This window comes from Electrophorus electricus, chromosome 14 (assembly GCF_041902795.1).
Source record: "Electrophorus electricus isolate QZ-2024a chromosome 14, ASM4190279v1, whole genome shotgun sequence".
Lineage (NCBI taxonomy): Eukaryota > Metazoa > Chordata > Actinopteri > Gymnotiformes > Gymnotidae > Electrophorus > Electrophorus electricus.
In genome coordinates this window covers 5646562-5667705 of record NC_137510.1, presented here as the reverse complement: position 1 = coordinate 5667705, position 21144 = coordinate 5646562, and the positions used below count along the sequence as shown (strand labels likewise).

The following is a 21144-nucleotide window of genomic DNA, read 5'->3' as shown; positions in this document are numbered from 1 at the left end:
ACTCAGTGTCAGACCCAGAGAGCTTACACAAATGTCCACTCCAGAAACCTTTTGCAGAATGAGTCATGCATGCCATGTGGTACCTGAACCGTTCCTGCTGAAAGACCATGTTGAGATCTGATGCCAGGTGTCCTGTTTCATTAGGAAAACGAATGTATGAGAATTAAAATTCTCGGCGACTGTTATTACTGCGTGTCCGGGCTCCCCGAGTCATTGCCAAACCATGCAAAAAACTGCGTAAAAATGGGTCTGGAGATGTGCGAAGCCATCAAGTAAGTCCATTCTGCAGTGTTAGTGTGAGTGTGTCTTGTCTGGGTGTGTGTGTGTGTGTTAGTGGGATAGTGTCAGAGGTAGTGTCTTAGTATCAGGGTGGTAGTGTCAGGTTAGTGTGTTAGTGTTAGTGTTTTAGTGTAAGTGTGAGTGTGTCAGTGTTAATGTGTGTGAGTGCACCTCATGAGAAATAACAAGTGTAAAGTCCAGGCACAAAGATCAGCTTTAATTGCTTTGCTACACACATTTGGTTCTGAAAAAAAAAGAAAAAATCCAAAAACCGAAATTAACTTCAAAAGGTCACAAATGCATACAGAGGCCAGTTTTGCATATGATTTCATAAGCACTGAAATACATTGCATGTATATATTCTTGCATCAGATGCTTTTATAATGACTGTGTTTTTGTTTTTTTGTTTTTGTCCTGTAGGAAAGTGCGGGACGCCACTTGCGTGGACATTAACATGCGCGTCGGGGTCCACTCTGGAAACGTTCTCTGTGGTGTCATTGGCCTCCAGAAATGGCAATATGATGTCTGGTCACATGATGTGACACTAGCAAATCACATGGAGGCTGGAGGTGTGCCGGGGTATGACTGCTTTTTCTTGCATTCTTTTTTCCCCTTTATGTACAGTCGGGAAAGCTTAACTCCACCCATTAATAATATTTGATTCAAAGTTTTTTCTTTGTCCTGTTCATGAACAGACGTGTTCACATTACTTCTGTGACTCTGGAGCACCTGAATGGGGCTTATAAAGTAGAGGACGGCTACGGTCAGGAACGTGACCCCTATTTGAAAGAGCACGGGGTCCTTACCTACCTAGTGATCAACCCAAAGGTAAGGAAGATGTTTAAACCACTTTTCTTTCCCTTTTAGAAAAAGTCAGGGAAATCTAACCTGCAGTGCACCTAAGCTAATTCATGAGCATTTGACTCTAGTTGCCAAGTGGGACCAAAGCAGAAGTGAAGTCTTTATTGACAATCATACACTTTGTTCTTTTCTGAAATGAACATCAGTAAACAATAAACAATCAGTTCACATTAGTGGATTTGGCATATGTCACCTTTTTTTGTTTTGTTTTTAATTCCCTGGCCTGTCGTTACTCTGCATGGACAGGTGGAGAGGAGGAGTCCCCAGCACCACTACCGCCCACGCCACGCCCTGGACGGGGCCAAGATGAGAGCGTCTGTCAGGATGACGCGGTACCTGGAGTCCTGGGGGGCCGCCAAGCCATTCGCCAACCTGCACCACCGGGACAGCATGACTAACGAGAACGGGAAGATCAACACCGCAGTGAGTCCCGTGCCTGTGGCAGTCTGTCACCTTTCAGGATGCGCGACACTAAACCACTTAACCAATTAACCAATTAACCAGCTAAGCCTCTGGGTGCTGATCAGATCTGAATCAATTATTTATTTTAGTTGGTAAGCGCTGATAGGTAAACTGTGGGTAAATGGATGTCTTAAGTCATATTTATTTACTCACGGTTCGGTTTAGTTGCAATTACATATTGAAGGGTTGCCTGCCTCTGAAATCCATTTTCACAGGACGTGCCGTTGGGTCAGTATCACTTTCAGAGACGCTCAGAAAGGTACATCGTGTTCCTTTCAAACACTTTTCAGTTATTCTCGTTTAGGCTCCATTAAATGTCACCATGCTTAATGCATGAAAAAAAAGTAATCTCCTACCTACTTTGCATTTGATTCACAGAACAAAATCTCAGAAGAAGCGTTTTGAGGAAGAGCTAAATGAAAGGATGATCCGAACGTTTGATGGCATCAATTCTCAAAAGTACGGCCGTGTCCCCATGGCAGTTCTGACGATTCCGTGTTGAACGTGTGGACTGTCATCCCCCGAATGCCATCTCCTCAGACGCGATAACGCTTCCTTTGCTCTGTCTTTCAGACAGTGGCTCAAATCTGAGGACATTCAGAGAATATCCCTGTTTTTCCACAATAAAGCATTAGAGAAGGAGGTAAGCCAGGTTTAAAATAACAGGTTTGTTATTTTTTTGTCAAAAAGTCACCTCGTGTAAAAATGTTTATACAAATGACATGCTATGGTAATACTTGAATATCAGAGTTTGAAATATATAATATTATATACTGTATACTGTGTTCTCTTTTCCTAGTACCGAGCAACAACCTTACCTGCTTTCAAGTACTACATTACCTGTGCCTGTTTAATCTTTGTCTGCATTTTCGTGGTGCAAATTCTAGTCCTGCCAAAGTGAGTTTACTCTCATACTCAGAACAGTGCATGGGGAAAAAAAATCTTACAAAAATGAGAGGCTGAAAGCATGAAAGGCAGCAAGTCATTTTGGGCTTATTACTCCTGAATGGCACACGTCAATACTATATCATATAATGTGGCATGCAGTGCCATTATCTCCCAAGTTCAGGGTTTAATGCTTTTACCTCGGTAATTAGTGTTTTCCGTTACATGAACAGTCTTCAATAATGCTACCTTCTTGTAAGCTTCTCAGGCATCCACAACTACTAACTGGAGTTCAAGTCCGAACAAATTGCTCATGCTTACTGAGCACTCTCTCTGCGCTGCGTGTTGTAGGACTGCTGTCCTGGGCATCTCGTACGGACTGGCCTTCCTCGTACTCTCCATCATCCTCCTCATATGCTTCGTCGGCCATTTCTTGGTGAGTGGTACACTTTATAGGTTACGATCAACAGAGGGTCCCTTGAAATTATTGTTTTTATTCTTCTTCTAGAGACTAGAGACATGAAATTTGTTCAGTAGGTAGTAGTGCCTCCCACTGCTCAGGTGCGAAGGGTAAGGCCAATCAGCCTGAAGGGGATGATGCACATTACTTTTGTCCAGTGTCTTTCCCTCAGTGAAGTCATAGACTCAGAGTTTGGCTTAATCCCAGCCTGGGATGGATCTTTATTTGCTTTATTTGCTCAAGTAGAGCGCTAAAGTGGTGATTCTTGTAAAAAAATGTTATTAATTCTAAAACGTCTTCAAATGGATGAACGTATTTACAAACAACTGTCCTGTTTTTATGCAAATCAGTGAAGCTTAAAATATTTTGCTAATATAAGTAATTTCTTAAATCTTACTGCTTTGTTTCTGTATCTTATTGATTAAAACATTAACTTTTCAAACTAGTCCAGTGACTTGCACAATACACACAAATTTGCTATCAGTCTGGTTACAAGACACTGAAACTTAGTAAACAAAAACATTGACATTTGTACCTGGTATGGCTTCCACGTGTGTCAATCAATGCTTCTAAAATGTGCAAATTAAATACAAGACTTGTTTGAGTAATTCTCATCAAACAATGTAGTAAGATTCATTAGGAAATTATTAAAAATATGTTTAACTTTTAAATGTACTAGGGCTTTTAAATGGCTGCCACTTATTAGTCTCCAAGAGCAGTCCTTTAAGTAATCAACAGGCCAAAAATTAGCAATGGAGTGTCATCCAGCTTGAATATCTACAAAAATATATGAAAATAATATAAATAATAATATGTAAACTGTGGATGCAGGTGAATTACTAAAACTCCTCGTCTCATAAACACATTATTTTCGAAATGATTTATTATTGTTATGCATGACAAAAATTGCAATATTTTGAGGAGCAACCAGCAAACAGATAATAATTGCAGAGACTTCCTGCCAGTGTGCCTCATGTTCCTTGTTTCTCCGTGTTCATATTGTTTCTTTGTTTTTCCTTGTTCTCCGAGGTCTTTGTGCCTCTTGCGTTAATTATGAAGCACGGCGTTTGTTGATATGCTAAATGAGTTAGATTTATGACAATGAAAATATAACACCTGCCTCCAATCTGCCCGTCTCTCTTTTTCAGCACTGCAGTAAGACCGCCTCGGCGCCATGGCGCTGGGTCCTGCGCTCCTCCAGCATCATCTCCAACGAGCCTTGGCCCCGCCTCACCCTCACCATGGCAACCACCACCCTCATCCTAGTCATGGCTGTCTTCAACATGGTGTGTCCCACGTGTTAGTGACTGAGGGGAGGGACACGCTGGCTTAGTACCTCCTAAGATCACCGGAGGAGTGTGTGAAAATGCCAACCCTGCCCTTCTCCTCCATGTTAAAGTGAGAGGAAAACGTAGAAGTCCGTTTTTTTGATCCACCTGGCTTGGCCATTGGTCGGTCCATCTGGAACTTGCCATTGGCTGTAACCATCCCCGTGGGCGTGCGCGCCATTGTTTGTAAACATGCCTTGGAAATGAGTTTCCTGTGGCCTCTCTTAAAGCGGCATGCCCCTTCCGGGCAAATCCGTGCTGTGCCGCTAGATTAACATTAAAATCCAGCAAGATGTGCAGGGATGTACTTAAGGCCAGGGAAAGCCACGTGCTGCGGTTTTGGATTGGTGGTTTGAATTGGTTGACGTGTCTCCTGTTTATTTCTTTAGCTGAAACAAATTAAGTGATAGACAGACTTAGCAGATGTTGCTTCCCAGCCGCAGTTGCAATCCTTAAAGGTTATTCCTTAGATAAAGTGAATTATATATGAAGATAGTTTGTTCAAAAGAGGCAAAAAAGACATAGTGCCCCCTGGCACGGTTTGACGTGGCGCACACTAAAAAAGGAGGGTTGACTGCTTTGACATTTATTTGAAACAATGCTTGCAATTGCCATGCCTTGTTCAGAACTGCATGCGAAATGTCCCCTTGATATAGACGCATTGTTTCTTCTCCTTTTTCTCTCCAGTTCTTTCTGGAGGACGACCTGACACCTCCGGTCCCCCTTTATAATGCATCCAATGAAACACTCTTTCAGCCTGATGGACATCCATCTGCTTTCCTGGAGAAGAACAACTTCTATCTCCCTGTGAGTATGCTGAACAGAATAACTTCATAGTTGTTGCATTCATCTCCCCAGATCTCATTCATCAGGCCCTCTGGAGACTCATCACTCCCTGGACAGCTTTACCACTGAATTTATTTTTCTGAAGATTTATCTCAGGGATGTAGGGTGCTACTGTATAAAATTTGATTCCCTTTCCTGGCCAGGAAAATATCATTTCAAATGCATTCTGGATTTTTCCTAAAAGCTGAGAAAGGTTAGCATAATCGGAATAATAAACTGCTGTCATCATCATCATCATCATCATCATCATCATCATCTTCATCATCATCACCGTCATTGTTGCCAGTGTGATCTACATGTCGGAGGTGAGAATGTTGCCCGGTGCCGTGACCCTCGTGCTGCTGTCGTGTCAGTATTTCATCTACAGCTGCATCCTGGGCCTCATTTCCTGCTCGGTGTTTCTGAGGATCAACTACGAGCTGAAGATGCTCACCATGCTGGCGGCTGTGGTGGCCTACAATGTCATCATCCTCCAGACCCACGCCCCACTGCTGGATGAGTACAGCAAGTTCCTCTACAAAACCCAGGCCTTGGACAGGCGAGTCCACGATAGCGTGCCACGCTGGGCCTTATGCTAATTGACACACTCATATGCTAATCGCTGAAGTGCGCAGGAAGTAGTAGCATGCCATTCTGGAGTCCTCTCCGGATGAAAGAATGACACTCGAGCAAAATTACAGAAATTTGTACCGATTCAAAAAAGTAAACCGTTACGTTTGGTACTGCAGTAATTCTTGTAGGCTTATTTGTAGCAAATCTGTGCAATTACTGTGAATTTGTTGGAATACAGTGGAGGTGTATGGTATGAAAGTGTTTCCAGCGAGGATAAGGTTTTTTCCTTTATCAGATCAGGCAGAATGTAGAACACAGCACTACTGAGAGTCTAGAGCTTAGAATGAGGGTTGGTTATGCTCATTAGTTCAGCAAGGCTCTGCCCAGCTGGCCTGTGATTTTACTGGGTGCTTGCCAGTCCTGACCATCCTTTACTTTCAGTGAGGAATGTATGCCATCCAGCCCTCATAATGAGTTTTTACTGTCAACACCACTGAAAAGAGGCCTATTTTACTTAAGGTGACCTAAAGCCAAATTTGGTTTCTTGTCTTTTAAGAGCACAGCTGTGCTCCAGATACACTCAACAGTCCAAAAGTAGCTGAAATTTTTGCTCTTTTTGTATATCTGTGATGGCATCAAGCTGTAATACATTTCCATTAAACAACAGTGGCATTCTTTATTAATGGACAGCTGGAAAGTATATGGGCCACTGATTTCTCTAGAGCCCAAAATGGCGTGATTCATAACAGGATATCAGTACTTCTCACACACGTATCCCTCCCTCTCTTCCTCTTTCTCCCTCCTTTCTCTGCTTCTCTTCTACATCAAGGCCGGGAGTTCTGAAGGACTTGAAGACAATGGGTTCAGTGTCTCTCTTCATCTTCTTCGTCACCCTGCTTGTTCTGGCCAGGCAGGTGAGTCTGAACCCGTATCCACAAAGGTCTCGGCCAGGGGAGACTCCGATCACGGAGGGGGCCGATCCAGCCACGCTGTCCCCCTGTGTAAAACCGACCCGGGGGCCAGAACACAGAATGAGACCCTCGTGCATAACCACAGAAGCAGGGCTGTTGGTGTTGCAGGAAGATGCACCACCATCCATCAGGGCTACGCAGGGAGCGGTCTCTGCTTTGAACAGGGGGGGCTTATTACATTGTTCCACATTCACATGCTACTGGGAGACTCATTTCCCCTTAACCGCACATCTTCATAATGATGTATAGCAGGGAGTTTTTGGGGTCACGTGAAAATAGGGCTAAGAACCATTCCGGAACGCTGGGTATGATTGCGTCCTTCCCCCTACGGGCGTCTTCCCCATACGTGACCCACCTTCAGCCAATCACTGCTGCCAGTGCAGCTGGTTTTTGTTTCAGACCTTATTAATCACATAGAGAATTTTATTGAAATATGAATTGTGAATGTGTTCATGGATGTCTTTGACATATTTATGCCTGGCTAGCGTTCTTAATCTGCCCAGCTTTTTTTGTTGTGGTCTTTTTTGTGTTCCAGAAACATTGCTTTTAAAATCACCAGTGTCCTTTTTCTTTTTAAGAGTGTAACAAACAGTTGATTTGTTTGTCAGCAACAGGCTACACATGCATATGAAACGTAGTTGACGTGGCTCAGTGGTTAAGGTACTTATAATGGTCTTCTGACGAGAAGGTTGCTGGTTCAAGAGGACTGTATAGAAAAGGGCTGTACAGTCTATTCCAGCAGATATGGGTGTGACAGTCTACACTATATTGTCATTTGACTTCACATCTAGTGCCCTAGAGTACAGAGCTAAAACAGCACGGTATGCTTTATCTAAGTTGTAAGCATAAGAAATCTCAAGTACAGTTCAATTAGGAAACTCTTTTTGTGTATCAAAAGTAAACCTAACGTATAATGTAATGCAACATAATTGCAACTAATCTGATCTTTTAATACCCAGCAACCACCACCCCCCCCAAAAAAACCCACACTGTTCTCTGTTTTATGCAAACAACAAGGAAAGGGGTTGGCAGTTACAGCCCCAGGATAGATGACAGACATCAGCGTAGCACTCGTAGGCTCCAAGCACACGAGGAGACAGGCGCGGCAAGGCGATAACGCCTGGTTGCCCTGGCGATCGCTCTTCCGTTCCTTTCTCCTCAGGGTGTCTCTACTGACACCACGCGCCCATGACATTTCGGAGTTGATTTGATTTATTCTCCTGCGATTTGGACTTTATTGGCTGCACATGGACCATGGCAGACAGAGAGCGGCTACGTCAGACCGAGAGTCGATTTTACTTACAGCCACCTGTTTTTAGCATTCGTCTCATTAGTGCAAATTTGCTTGTAAACTCATTTGTAGGAAATCAAACTACCCCATGAAATAGATTTTCCCCAACTTTTATGACATAAGCTGGCCAAAGTTAAGGGTCTGTTGTACATGCAATGCAAATTGCACACTTTTTTTCCCCCATAATGAACTGGAGTAATAATCGCTCGGCTGTTCTACTGCTTGCGTGCTATGGTGAGAATCAGAGACCTTGTGATCTGCCAGGAGACCACCTGAGCAGTTCCTTTCTCTCTGGAATTTGCTGTTGTGTTGTCAGTGACAACGGAGCACAGTGACCTCCACTCTATTTGCCTCTGTGTCCTCCTGTAACAGACTGAATATTACTGTAGGTTGGACTTCCTCTGGAAGAACAAGTTCAAGAAGGAGTGCGAGGAGATTGAGACCATGGAGAACCTGAACCGCGTCCTGCTGGAGAACGTCCTTCCCGCCCACGTAGCCGAGCACTTCCTCGCCAGGAACTGGAAGAATGAGGTAGATATTGAGGAGCAGTTTCACTGCAGCTCCTGATCCTCAATAAATTCGGACAAGTGCCACCACCACAGGAGAACCGTCCGCAAGGGTACAGTTTGGTTCGACAGGGTTTACGGCTTGAACATGGCTCAGTGTGCAGTTCTGGAGAAATCTCCATTTCCCCAGGGAAGAATTTGAGTTTCATCCTTTTTGTGATTGCCTGTCAATGCCACTCAGTTTCCGCTCAGTTTGCAGAGACTCACTCCACTCTCCCGTGTCTGACAGGATCTGTATCACCAGTCGTACGAGCTGGTCTGTGTGATGTTTGCCTCTATCCCGGACTTCAAGGAGTTCTACACGGAGTCCGACGTAAACAAGGAGGGACTGGAGTGTCTTAGACTGCTGAATGAAATCATCGCCGACTTCGACGAGGTGGCCAGGCATTCCTTTCCTCCTTCCCACCTGACATTTAAACAACACAATTTGCATGCTTATCCTGCGTTTACTTCCGCCTGACGGGAATACATTACTGCTATATTAGATCGTCGTGATCTCATCACGGCGATGCGGCTGCGGTTCTGAATTGTCGCGTGATGTGTTTATGATCGCGTCGGATGCTGGCGGACCCCTGGCTGCAGTTACTGTCCAAGCCAAAGTTCAGTGGCGTGGAGAAGATTAAAACCATCGGAAGCACATACATGGCAGCCACTGGGCTAAACTCCACAGCTGGGCCAGAACACACCCAGGTACGCCCAAAAGCGGATTATCGGAATTATGTGAAATGTCAGCTATGAGATAAGGGACAGTTAAGATCATACTTAACCCATCAGAATTATGTACATCGGAGCCTCCTAAATCCTCTCTGTTGTAAGTTATTGACAGACAAATTTTTGGTATGCTCCATGCTGCATAAATAGATAGTGGCAAATAAGAAACTACTAATGTGTCTCAGAGCTGATCCTAATATGTCAGGGAAGATGTCGAGAGAGAGAGAGAGAGAGAGAGAGAGAGAATTATTCTAAAATGTTTGCTTGACTCCTGATCCTAGATCCTTTCCTATAAATGATACACAACTGGCTGAAAGACTGGGGACTTGGTTTAATGCCTTTTGGAGGGTGTATTTTGATATTTGAGAGACCAGGTGTATTCTGTTGTATAAAGAGATCTGGTGTTTATATGGATTTAGTGTGTTCTGGTATTTAGAGGAATCTTGTGTATTCTGCATTTTAGCTGGATGTGGTGTATTCTGCTGTTTAGAGACATGTGTGTTCTGCTGTTTGCAGGGTGATTTCTTTGCATTTTAATTTCAGGAGCATGACAGACAGTACATGCACATTGGGACCATGGTGGAGTTTGCATTTGCCCTGGTGGGGAAACTGGATGTCATCAATAAGCATTCTTTCAACGACTTTAAGCTCCGAGTCGGTACGTAGCCACATATGCAGTCCACAGAAGTAATACATTACCAGAAACGTGGGTACATAGCCATGCACACAGTCCACAGCACCGTAAAAATAACACGCACTGACCGCGCCAGTTACTAACAGCGGCTGATGTGAAGCGAACATATATGAGTTCTGCCATTTCTCAGAACACAAATCAAATTTCAACCTCGCTCTGGTATCAATCCTGTGTGCTCATCTCTCCATGGCTGTTTACTGGCAAGTAGATGTGGCATTCTGACTGGCATTGGCATTCTCCTGGCTGTGGGTCCGAACAGCCACATCTGGCTGTGCTTCTCCCCGTCCCTGGCCAGGCTGTACCTTTCTGCTAGGCACGGGTCTCACTGCTGTCTGAGCCAATAGCCTCATTTTAAGCCCACAGCAAACACATACCGACGCTGCCCTGGTTTCAGTGAATTAGTGTATTCAGCAAAATAATTAGTTTCTCACTGTATGAGGGGCGTAATGCATCTTAATTAAGGCCAATATAACTGGAGCAAACCATGCTGCATTTTAACTGAGCGTTTAACTAATGTAGCCTACATGTTTGCTTCACCAAACAGACCTGATCATATGCCTTGATTCAAGGTTATTAAAGGCCCTATACATCATTATCTTTTGGTATGCACTCCCATGCATTACTCCCATGCGTTGAAATATTATATTACATTTATGTCGCACCAGACAAGACTCGTGCGCGTATTAATCACAGCTCTGTGCCTGTGTAGATATTACACACAGCTCTGTGCCTGTGCAGATATTACTCACACCCTTTACCTGTGCAGGTATAACTCATGGTTCTTTACAGGTATTAACCATGGGCCTGTGATTGCTGGAGTGATTGGAGCCCAGAAGCCTCAGTACGACATCTGGGGGAACACAGTGAACGTGGCCAGTAGAATGGACAGCACCGGCGTGCTCGGGAAAATCCAGGTCCTCACCCTCTCTCTCCTATATATCTAAAGTCCTTTGAATAATCTGTGTGTTAAATTGGCTATAAATGAAAGGATAAATTAACTTGCATTTTGTTAAAGCCCCAGGGTACTCAAATCAGTGTTGTTTTTTTTCTAATATACTATACAGAATGTACTAAAACTGTCTTCTGTGAGTACCATTCCAAAGTACAGTAAACCCAATTTATTTTTGATAGAATTTCTCTCATTCTGATGTAAAATGGGTGGTTCTTGTATTGGATAAAGTTTACATAAGCTTTACTCTCAACAGTCAGAAAACGGCGGCCACTGTCTTCCCGATTTCTCATCTGCTTCAAGTCGATCAAACGCTATCTACAGAGCATTAGTCAAATGATGCCTCCTCTAAGGCATTGGTGCTGCTCTGCTGACCTACTGAAATTCCAGTTGTAATGTTGGTACATGTGGATCAATAGGCTGTAATTATAGTCTTGGAGCGATAACATTTAGGCCCAAATAGAATCTGTGTTATAGATCACATGGTCTACAGAATCAGGGCATCTCACTGACAAGAAGATTTTATCTTGTAGAATGATGAGTTAATTCCAAATATATTAAAAACAGGAGCTTGCATTTGTGTCCAAGACAAGTTTCATTTTCATCCTGATATACATAAAAATCTGCAATTCTGCAATGTTCCTCGGGTCTTTAAAGAAATTATTTACAAACGTTAGAGCTGTTAAAGATTGCCCCAAGCTTAAATTTCAAAAGAACTTTCATATGTTAATATTATGGTCTGTAATATTGGTTAACACTCTCATTCATTCATGCATCTGAAAACCTGTTTACATTTTTTCCGTCACTTGCAAAGGTCACGGAGGAGACGAGCCGTGTCTTGCAGACGCTGGGCTACACGTGCTCCTGCAGGGGGATTATCAATGTCAAGGGCAAAGGGGAGCTCCAGACCTACTTCGTCCACACGGAGATGACCAGGGCTCCTTCGCAAGGAAACGTGATGCCGTGAGCCACATGGCATCACGGTGGCCGGCGATTAAGAACTAGGAATACCAGAGACCATTTGTAAATACCCCTACTCCCTTAGATGCACGAAATCTTGGATGTATTTAAAGTGGTACCATTTCTGCAGTGTCTTATATGCAGGGCTTGTGCACAAGGTATAAGTATGGTAGCAATTATTTTGTAAGAAAACTAAATACAACAAAAAAGTGTTTTGATGTTTTGATGCCATTGTTAACCCCCCCCCCACACACACACACACACTTTTCTTCTTTCTTTTTTGTAACAAAACCCCCCAAAAAACAAACATAACCATTAAACTTTATATGTACTTGTGTCTTCCTGTTTTTTTTGTGTAACTCACTGGCGGGCAACGGAGTTGACCCCCGTTTATAAAAATGACTGAATTACTACTAACTGTGCCCTTGCACCAGTGGGGGTGACCATTTCGACTAACATCCCTTCCCCCACCTCAGCTCACTCCACTGTGACAGTGAACCATTCTGCGTTTGTCCTGGATTTGCAGGTCCAGCTCAGTACAGAACATTATGGCCTAAAATGCTGCTACTTATTAGCAGCTTATTAGCTGATCTGAGTACTCAACTCCCCTTGACTGCATGTACACGTTTGCGGCCTGACCGCATTACAGTACAGCTTTATCATACACTGTATATTGATATAATTCCTTAGGGAGAAAGAGAAAACTTGGATATTAGGATTGTTTTGGCAGTAGAATGTACATCAGGCATCTAATTTTCTACAAGGTTTATTTTAATTGAGACTATATACAAGCTTCTGGAGAGACAGCAGATTACTGTACATGTCACTTGATGTTCAGATGACTATCAAATGTTTGCTGTGTGTAATTAATCAGTTATTGGCCTGTGCAATACTGACAATGCAGAAGGCTGCAATGTGCAAATGATTGCTCTAACCAGTCACAGAATGTTGGGAACGACGTGGGCAATCCCAGACTGCCTTTACATCACCCAACGTTTAAATAATTTCGGTCAAAAACTTTGGTATTTAACTGTCACAAGAGGTTTCACAAACATTTATCTATTGCCCAATTCTAAACGTATGCATGTTCATAGCGAGAATGATAATTTGGTCAAACTGACCATTTTATTTGAGTACATTTTTTGATGAAAAGAAATTTGTAAAACATTGGTTTTATTGTACTTGAGCGATATTGCTGTTGAGAAAGAAAGGATTTGAAAATGTCTGTCCTTTGCTTATTGTCCAATCACATTATTCTCCGCCTGTTAACTATTAACCAGAACAGTTTTGAGTTGTGATTTTACATGAGCTTTTTTTTTTTTTTTTTTTTTAAAGCATAAAGCATTCTTTCCTGGCAGTAAACCAGCCAAAAGAAACATACCACGACGCACGCCTGTTTTTAAGCATTTATTTGAGTTTTTATTTAGCTAATTATGAAAGCTTGCGATCTGTACAAAATCATTTTGCAGCAAGAGTTAACAAAAAGCCTCTCATTTCGCATCGCACAAGAGAGCGACACCGCGCAGTACCCAGTACTCGGGGGGGTGATTCGTCCTCAGGTCCACGGCCGCGATCCAGTTCAGATCCGTCCGCACGGGTTTCTTATAAATAGGGCAGGAGTACACGCGCGAGTCCTTCGCGCCTGAAAGACACAAGAGGGACGGTGGGGGTCTTATCGCGCGCATTATCTGCTCGGCTCGTGCTTTGAACGCGCACTGAAACATGCAGAAACGGAACGGGTTTCGTTTTCTGAGGCTCTGTTTGGACTAAACATGCTAAAAGCAACATGCAAACCCTTCATAATCCGATGTTTCATTTATGCTAACAAACAATTTAATAAAAATTGCTTAAAAAAGTCTGAAAAAGTAATACTGCTGAAGAGAAAAACAACGGCGGCAATGTCAGGCGTCGCTGTCTAAGCCCCGCCCATCTCTTAACTCCACCCCAAAACACGCTATATTAGCATATTTGCACGCCTCTTATTGATTCTGTTTATTATTCTGCTAAGCACGAATATTACATCCATTGTAGTTCTTTCACGTGTTAGCTCACCGTTGTTCTCGGCGTACAGCCTGAGTACGGGCATCGGCTCGAACAAGACCTTGGGCTTGGAGTCTACGAGGCGACAGTTTCGCCGGTCCCAGCCGGCGCCCTCCAGGTACAGGCCGTACACGTACACGCCCTCCTGGGGCGGGTGGGCGACATCGTCCTTCATCCACCTCGTCACCTCGCTACACAGGACCATGCGGTCCAGAGCCCAGCCCTTTGTGGCTCGGGTTATCTCCTGCACGGCCGAGAAACGAGCGCTGTGAGTCCAACACTGTGTCGCTACCTCGCCGTTACAGGTCATGAGGGGAGTTGGTTGGCAAAAGCTAGATAGATGTGTAAGATGCTTGTTAATAAATGACATACTGGATAATGGTGGAAAATTTGGGGGTAGAAAAACCTTTAAGGAATGACAACGAAATCAAAATAACTGATTGTGGATTGAAATTTGGGAAACCGATTAGTGTCTAATAAATTAGACAAGCCCTAATAAGCAGAACAATTTTTGCTTAATGCCACTGGGGTCACCTTCTTGATAACATCAAGCATTTAAGTATAATTACTGACACATTCTTGTTAACCCACATATAACTGGCTACATATTAATATTTTATTAATTACAGTTTATTGATTTTGTTGTTTGGGGAAGCCCATAAAGTAGAGGTCTGAGGTTTCATCATGAAGCATTAAAGCATAGATTCCCTGGTTACAATCAGCCTTGCTACCACAAGAGTCCTTGCATTTGGCAACACTGGGGGGTGGAGCTTGAAGGGGGTGGGGCAAATGTGGTTGACGGGCAGCCCCGTGTGTTCTTCACACTCCTGCTCCCTTCCCCAAATTCGGACAAGGACCCAGCATTAAGGCCCGGAGCCCAAATTTAATGAAACACGTCTTGTTCCTTTAACCTGTTTAGCGCTAGGAAATGAGTGCCCGTGCGCGTCCTGCAGGGGCCTCTTTTTGAGCGGGATGCTTTCTGAGGCTAAAATGCAAACCTAGCCCTTCAAACACAAACTGACCGTGCTTTGTCGTCGGGGTTCGAAATCGCTGCCAAGTGTGGTTTAGCGTTCAATAAGAATATTCTAATATGATGTACAATACAAATGCTGCAAATTGTATTAAGAGGAGGTGATCATCCATACAATATATCAGTGCAGATCTACCAAGCAATTATGAGAACAATATTGGAGTATGATGATGATAGCTGTGTGTGTGTGTTGGGGTGGAGATGGGAGGGGCACCTGTCTCATGGCTGTCAGGAAACCTTGTGGGTTGAAGAAGCCCGTCATCCAGAAGCAGTTAGGTCGTCCCTCGAAGATCCATGCCTGAAACTGCCGGTTCCGCTCCAAGAGCTCAGTGAACCAGAAGCCCAGAGTACTGGAGGCCCACGAGGCCTACCACACGCACACACACACACACACACACACACACACACACACGCACGCACGCACGTCACTGAAGCGGAACAGCAATAAGGAGTGCCAAAATAGACACTGAAAAGAGACAGTCACAAAGGCAAGTACAAAGACCCAGTTGAAACAAACACACATATACACACCCACACACACATTTGTCATTCAGGAGACAGTTTTTGGGGTAAACAGCACTAGATTTGAACTGCCAGCGCCTCATTTAAAACAGTGCCTGAACACTGCTAATGCATGTTTAAGGAGAGGTCAAGAGAACAGCTTAGTGCACTTTAGAAAATGGCCCAAAAAAGCACATTCTCCATCTTCATTAACAAATTCGATCTCACCGATGAAGTTGGTCATGGTTAAGGGCACATTTAAGAAAGAGCTTCAGACTTTCTCTGGCTTGGCATTCTGTGTGTACTCCAGTACCGAAAGCTTTGGCTGGTACCGTCTGCAGATTCACGTCATGTGGAGAATGGTGGACTTGAGGTTAAAGTCAGCACAAAGTTAGCCGCACTCAAAAATCAGCACGTTAGCATCCGCAACCGGAAAAAAAAAACCCCCTCACTGGATCGTAAGGAAAAGGTTGGATCGGGGGAGGGAGGAACAGGGAGGTGCTGCACGTTGACCTCTGACCTTTTTCCAGCGGGCAGGGATGCGCGCGTCGTACATGCAGTGGAGCGCGTCCCGCAGGTTCTCGCTCATGACGATGGTGCCGTCGATGGCCAGCTTCAGGTCGGTGAGGGTGCTCCTCACCAGGGCCAGCACCCGCTGCATGCGCTCCAGCTCCTGCTTCAGGAAGATGCTCATTGGCTGCAGGACTCCCGCTTTCAGTAGCCTCTCTCTCACCTACACACACACACGCACGCACGCACACACACGCCCGTTTGCAAGTAAACCGTTAGTACTTTTTGTTCTCGTCGGCAGTTCAGGCATAAACGGGACGTGAGAAAACGACCTGACGTTCCTGAAATCAACATAATTAACAACACGTTTTCACGAATCAGGAAGTAGTGAAAGCTCATGTTTTGCTGAGTGCAGCTTCTAGCCTTGTGTTTCGAGGGCTACACACATACCAAAATAAATACACCATCAGAATGAATCAGTTCATATTCGGATATAAAAGTGCTAACTGAGTGGATGGAGATAATACGTTTGAAAGTGGCGAACTGCCTGAATTTGATTTCCGGATGGAATTTTGGCATTATAGTGTAAGAAGGCTTCATGCGTTTGCAGAACCTTGTCTTGTACTGTGCAAAAAATGGTATTCTGTGATTCACCATCGGCACAACCACGGTAACGAGGGGCGGGAGGCGGTCGGTGGCCCTGGCGACCGCTCTCCTCCACAATCATGCTAATTGGTGAGGAAAAACAAGACGAGCGTTGCAAGTGACCTCCTGCTGGTTTCCTAGGCGTGTGTGGTTAGGTACAAAAAATTTTTATCCACACACTCCATGCAGCTGCACAAAAAAAATGGAGAAATGGACAGCAGCTAGATGCTCTACCCTGAGCAGCAAGGGACTAGTGGTCTGAGGGGTCAGGGGTCATCAACGCACCGAACAGGGTTGTGACTTGGTCCCCCCCCCTTACCTCAAACGGCACGTAGTCGGGGGGCAACTTCTCCAGCATGTCGTCAGCGAGACGAGCCACCAGGGCTTCCCGCGTCTCCCCGGCGCCCCCTGAGCTGTCCTTGGGCTGGATCCCGAGGATGGTGTCCAGGACGTCCTTGGCCAGCTTGCTCTGGTAGGTGATATCCGCATTCGGGTGGAGGCCGAACACTTCCGGAGTGTCGTAGGCCGGCAGCGCCTGCGGGGTGACGGGAGGATTACCCGCAAATCCAATCCAGCGGCATTAACTTTATGGATCCTAATAAGGAACGTTTCTGTATTAATGGCGTATGGTCCGAAGGGTATGAATGAGCTAAATAGATATGGGCAGCCTAAGGAATCGTCTCAGTTTGGGTTTATGGATCAACATTGATTTTTTGAGTATGGTCATTTTTAAAATTAAAACAACTTCATGGAGATTAAATTTTAAATGCATAAATGGATCTCTGGAACTTTCTGATTCTTCCAGGGATACATGGCAAACGTGCCTCAAAGGGTGTGAGCTGTGGAAAGATGCAACTCACACCACGTTTTACATTTTCTCTCATCTCTTAATCGCATCCAACAGACAGTTAAGTGGAATCACACTAGAATTTGGCTCTTCTTTCTTGTTTCGTTCACCTGAAATCCTCTAATTTTTATCTAGGCACAAATGGTCATTGGGACCGAATAAACAATACTTCACAGTGTGTGATGCATATGTGTGTATGCATGTGCGTGCATGTGCTTGCATGTGTGTGCATGTGCTTGTTCCCGCTCATGTCTAGGTATGGGGTGTAAATGTGCATGCATGCGTGTCGGTGTTTGTGTGTGTGTGTGTGTGTGTGTGTGTGTGAATGTCTGTGTTTGTTACACAGCTTTCTCACTCGTGGTGATAAGCCCAGCGTGTGTGACAGATTAAATGATGGGCCAGCCACGCAGAAACAGGCCATGTCTGGGAGAACGCTCGTTGCTGCATCAACAAGAGGCAGCCTGCTCTGTGCCGCTGCTGAAGACATCCATCACAATGAGATCAAAGTGAATTTCAAAGCGGCCCCCTGGACAGCTCCTCCCCCTAATCCCAGCCCCCGCCATGCTCCTGGGCTCAGTGAATCAACTGCATCCAGTGCACCACATACACTCCTTGAGCTGCACTATATCGTGCGTGACAACATACCGGCGCTTTAAAGAACCTTGTGGTAAGGATGGGATTTCGCACTGAGGCTTTAACCTGCCGGACTGCCACCTTTCAATTTAAATGTCTGAATTTAGTTACATTTAGTCTGAAGCATCTCAACCCCAGTAAAACCGACATTCTGTTCATCCCAGGTACTCCAAACCTTTACCATGACCACACAGTATCCTTCGAGAACTCCCTGGTATCACTGTCTGAAGCTGCCCGTAGCCTGGGCATAACAGTTGTCGTTCTCAACTAATCTAATCTAACCCAGTCTTGCAGATTTCTCCTTTGTAACATACGAAGGATTCGACCCTTTCTCTCGCAGGAAGCTACCCAGGTGCTTGTGCAGTCTCTTTTGAACTCAAAGCTAGACTACTGCAACTCGCTACTTGCTGGTCTTTCTCTAAGAGCCATCAAACCTCTACAACTTGTCCAGAATGCAGCAGCACGACTGGTCTTCAGTCTTCCGAAGTTCACACATGCTACTCTGCTGCTGCGCTCCCTTCATTGGCTTCGAGCAGTTGCATGCATCAGAATCAAAACCTTGGTGCTTGCCTACAAAGCCAAAAATGGACCAGCCCCTCCGTACATGAGGTCAATAGTCAAAGCACGATCCGTACCTCCGCTTGCTGTCCAAACAGCAGTGTCCCTTGCAGTCTTCAAATGCAGACCCTTCTATTCATGGAATATTAAATGACCACTGATCCTGCTCCTATATTGAATAACTACACTAGTACTTATGTCTAACAAACTCTAGCGCTTATTGTCTATTATACGTATCATTGTTTAACATAAACCATATGTATTTTGTACTACTAGGTATCAGCATTGATCCCTGTATTTCTACAGTATTCTAGTTCATTGGTATATTGGACTCCAACCTACGCTATTGGCTAGGATAGATTATATGAGTAAATGACAAAGCACTTTTGTAAGTTGCTCTAGATAAGAACGTCTGCTAAGTACCATAAATGGAAATGGAAATCTAAGCATTTCCGTTTATTTATCGGAATATGCAGCAATATAACTGAGCCCTTGCAATGAAAAAGCATACATGTCCATTTACTGTTTTTCCACATTCTTCAAAATAAAAAGAATCATATAATTATTATTGCAAGTTTTACTTTTAAATGACCAGATAAATGAAATAAGGTCTAAATAAAGCATATTTCGCATAGTAATTGTAATGAAAAAGGTGTGCAAAATCAAAAACTACAATAACTACAAAAAAAGGGGAAATGGCCGAGATATGGGTTTTCATTGCAAAGGCCCAGTTGTGTTTGATCAAATGGGCTGTAACAGCAAACAGAGCTCAGATATTAACTTCTATTACTTTATGAATAAATGCTAGCTATTACCATTTAGCATGAGCACACCCCTATTTAGCATAAACCCTCCTCCTCAACAACATGACTCGACCCTCCAAACATTTTCGGGTGTGCTGCTTCAACCTCCTCGAAGTCAGTAGGCACCCCGGGCCAACCGCAAGGGGCAAAGTTCAGCGGCACCCACCTGTATGTGCTGCAGGTACTGCTCCACGTTGCCGCAGCGGGGGATGCCGTAGCCCTTGTAGAAGTGGAATTCAGACGCGAACATGCCCTCGCCGAACCACACCTTGGCGAAGGTGTTGAGCAGGCGCTTGTCGTAGTCGTCCGTCACGCGGCCGCCGTACTGGATCTCGCCGATCATGTAGCGCACGGTGCTCCAGGACACGCCCTAGACACGAGACACGTCGAAATTGGCACGTTTGGGAGTTGTGCGGAGGAGACTGAACCGAGGAGGAAGGACGCCATATAGTGTCAGTTGTGTCACCCAATATTGCTTTCCAGCAATTCAGTATAAAGTTTTTCTTTAACTTTAGTTTTTCTGTAACATTACAAACATACTTCTGTCCATTTCATATTGTCTCAGTATTCCAATCCCTACCAAAAGCATTGCCAAAAGATGTCAGGACTGAGCATCGTCTGGGTCAGTGTGGGTCCTTCAATGCAACGTGGTATATTAGCACAACATGACACGGCTAATTCTGCTTGGCGTACGGCCGCCACGCTTAATCATTACAGCTCCCAGTCCAGTGTGTTGCCCAGGAGCCCTGCTCACTCGTTTGATGTCCATGTCATCCAGGTGGTTCTGCACGAACTGTACGGCGGCGTTGAAGTCGGCCTGGTTGAACTCGTAGGGGATGTTCCAGCCCAGGGGGCCGTACTTGCGCCTCTCCTGCACGGTGGAGTGAAGGAAGGCCACGGCGTAGAGCATCGGCCGCCACTGAGCCATGTTGCTCACGTCTAGCAGGTCCTGGCTGATAGCTGCCGGGGGGGAGGTGAGAAGGAACGTTACCTGTCACTGCATGTGCATGTTTGTCTTGGTGCGCCGCCGAAAAGGCGTTTGAATCTGAGGGGGATAAAAAGGCACTTAGCTGGGAGAGAAGGAGAGGGAGAGAAAGAGGCCAAAACAGAAAGAGGGAGAGAGAAATTATAAGAGAAAGGGATGGAGGGAGAGAGAGAGTGAGAGAGAGAGAACAAAGAATAAGGAGAGACAGAAGGAAAGAGTGACAGAGGGAGAAAGAGACAGAAGGAGAGAGAGAGAGAGAGAGAGAGAGAGAGAGAGTCACTGTGATTGGTGGGAGACCATTTTTTGTGCTTGATTGAGAGCCAGGGGGGAAAAAACGACATTTCGGTTCATTGACTTGTCTGACTAGATAGAAGCTTGATGGCATCCAAGCTGAGTGGATACCAACTCTCCATCTGGCCATTGAGAGTCCCTTTGAGCTGAAGTGCATTAAGTGCATCGTCTTAGCAGTGCATTAAACACACTCCATGTTCACCGTCCCCGAACGCCACCAGCTAGCCTGCCGAATAAATAACTGTAATCTCAGCCTATAACCCAGTCTGCCTAAAATGGATAAAGCTTTGCCCAAATTACACTGCCGGCTATAATTCTAGCTGGAAGAATCCACTCTTCCCTCTCTGAGTGACTGCAGCCTTTTACCACAGATAAACAGAATGGGCGAGCGACAGTGCTGTACTGTTGTACTGGTATAGCCCTAGTTTCCAAGGGAGCCTGCCAACGAGACCTGTGCGGACAGCAGGGGGGCGGGTCTGGGGGGCG

General features: G+C 44.8%; 2 protein-coding genes across 7 annotated transcripts in view; one reads left to right on the top strand and one right to left on the bottom strand.

Moving 5' to 3' along the window:
• adcy2a (adenylate cyclase 2a) overlaps nucleotides 1-13065 on the top strand; it is a 62609-nt gene extending 49544 nt beyond the window's left edge. The window contains exons 6-24 of one of the 2 annotated variants that reach the window (XM_081696226.1): nucleotides 145-272; nucleotides 700-858; nucleotides 975-1107; nucleotides 1387-1563; nucleotides 1818-1861; nucleotides 1981-2061; nucleotides 2176-2245; nucleotides 2402-2499; nucleotides 2839-2923; nucleotides 4096-4233; nucleotides 4963-5082; nucleotides 5475-5659; nucleotides 6503-6587; nucleotides 8308-8466; nucleotides 8731-8877; nucleotides 9084-9191; nucleotides 9756-9870; nucleotides 10696-10820; nucleotides 11670-13065. In XM_081696226.1, coding sequence (XP_081552352.1) covers nucleotides 145-272; nucleotides 700-858; nucleotides 975-1107; nucleotides 1387-1563; nucleotides 1818-1861; nucleotides 1981-2061; nucleotides 2176-2245; nucleotides 2402-2499; nucleotides 2839-2923; nucleotides 4096-4233; nucleotides 4963-5082; nucleotides 5475-5659; nucleotides 6503-6587; nucleotides 8308-8466; nucleotides 8731-8877; nucleotides 9084-9191; nucleotides 9756-9870; nucleotides 10696-10820; nucleotides 11670-11822 — 2310 coding nt within the window. In that variant the 3' untranslated portion in view covers nucleotides 11823-13065. The remainder of the gene's footprint in view (nucleotides 1-144; nucleotides 273-699; nucleotides 859-974; nucleotides 1108-1386; nucleotides 1564-1817; nucleotides 1862-1980; nucleotides 2062-2175; nucleotides 2246-2401; nucleotides 2500-2838; nucleotides 2924-4095; nucleotides 4234-4962; nucleotides 5083-5474; nucleotides 5660-6502; nucleotides 6588-8307; nucleotides 8467-8730; nucleotides 8878-9083; nucleotides 9192-9755; nucleotides 9871-10695; nucleotides 10821-11669) is intronic. The other variant, XM_035530838.2, reaches the window with a different exon arrangement.
• Nucleotides 13066-13209: 144 nt separating this feature from the next.
• Nucleotides 13210-21144, bottom strand: part of dnah5 (dynein, axonemal, heavy chain 5) — an 83807-nt gene continuing 75872 nt past the window's right edge. For all 5 annotated transcript variants that reach the window (XM_081696278.1, XM_081696275.1, XM_081696276.1 and 2 more), the window contains 7 exons: nucleotides 20137-20342; nucleotides 19549-19752; nucleotides 16861-17076; nucleotides 15907-16119; nucleotides 15100-15252; nucleotides 13868-14099; nucleotides 13210-13457 (listed from right to left, as the gene is read on the bottom strand). In XM_081696278.1, the coding sequence (XP_081552404.1) occupies nucleotides 13306-13457; nucleotides 13868-14099; nucleotides 15100-15252; nucleotides 15907-16119; nucleotides 16861-17076; nucleotides 19549-19752; nucleotides 20137-20342 (1376 nt within the window). In that variant the 3' untranslated portion in view covers nucleotides 13210-13305. The remainder of the gene's footprint in view (nucleotides 13458-13867; nucleotides 14100-15099; nucleotides 15253-15906; nucleotides 16120-16860; nucleotides 17077-19548; nucleotides 19753-20136; nucleotides 20343-21144) is intronic.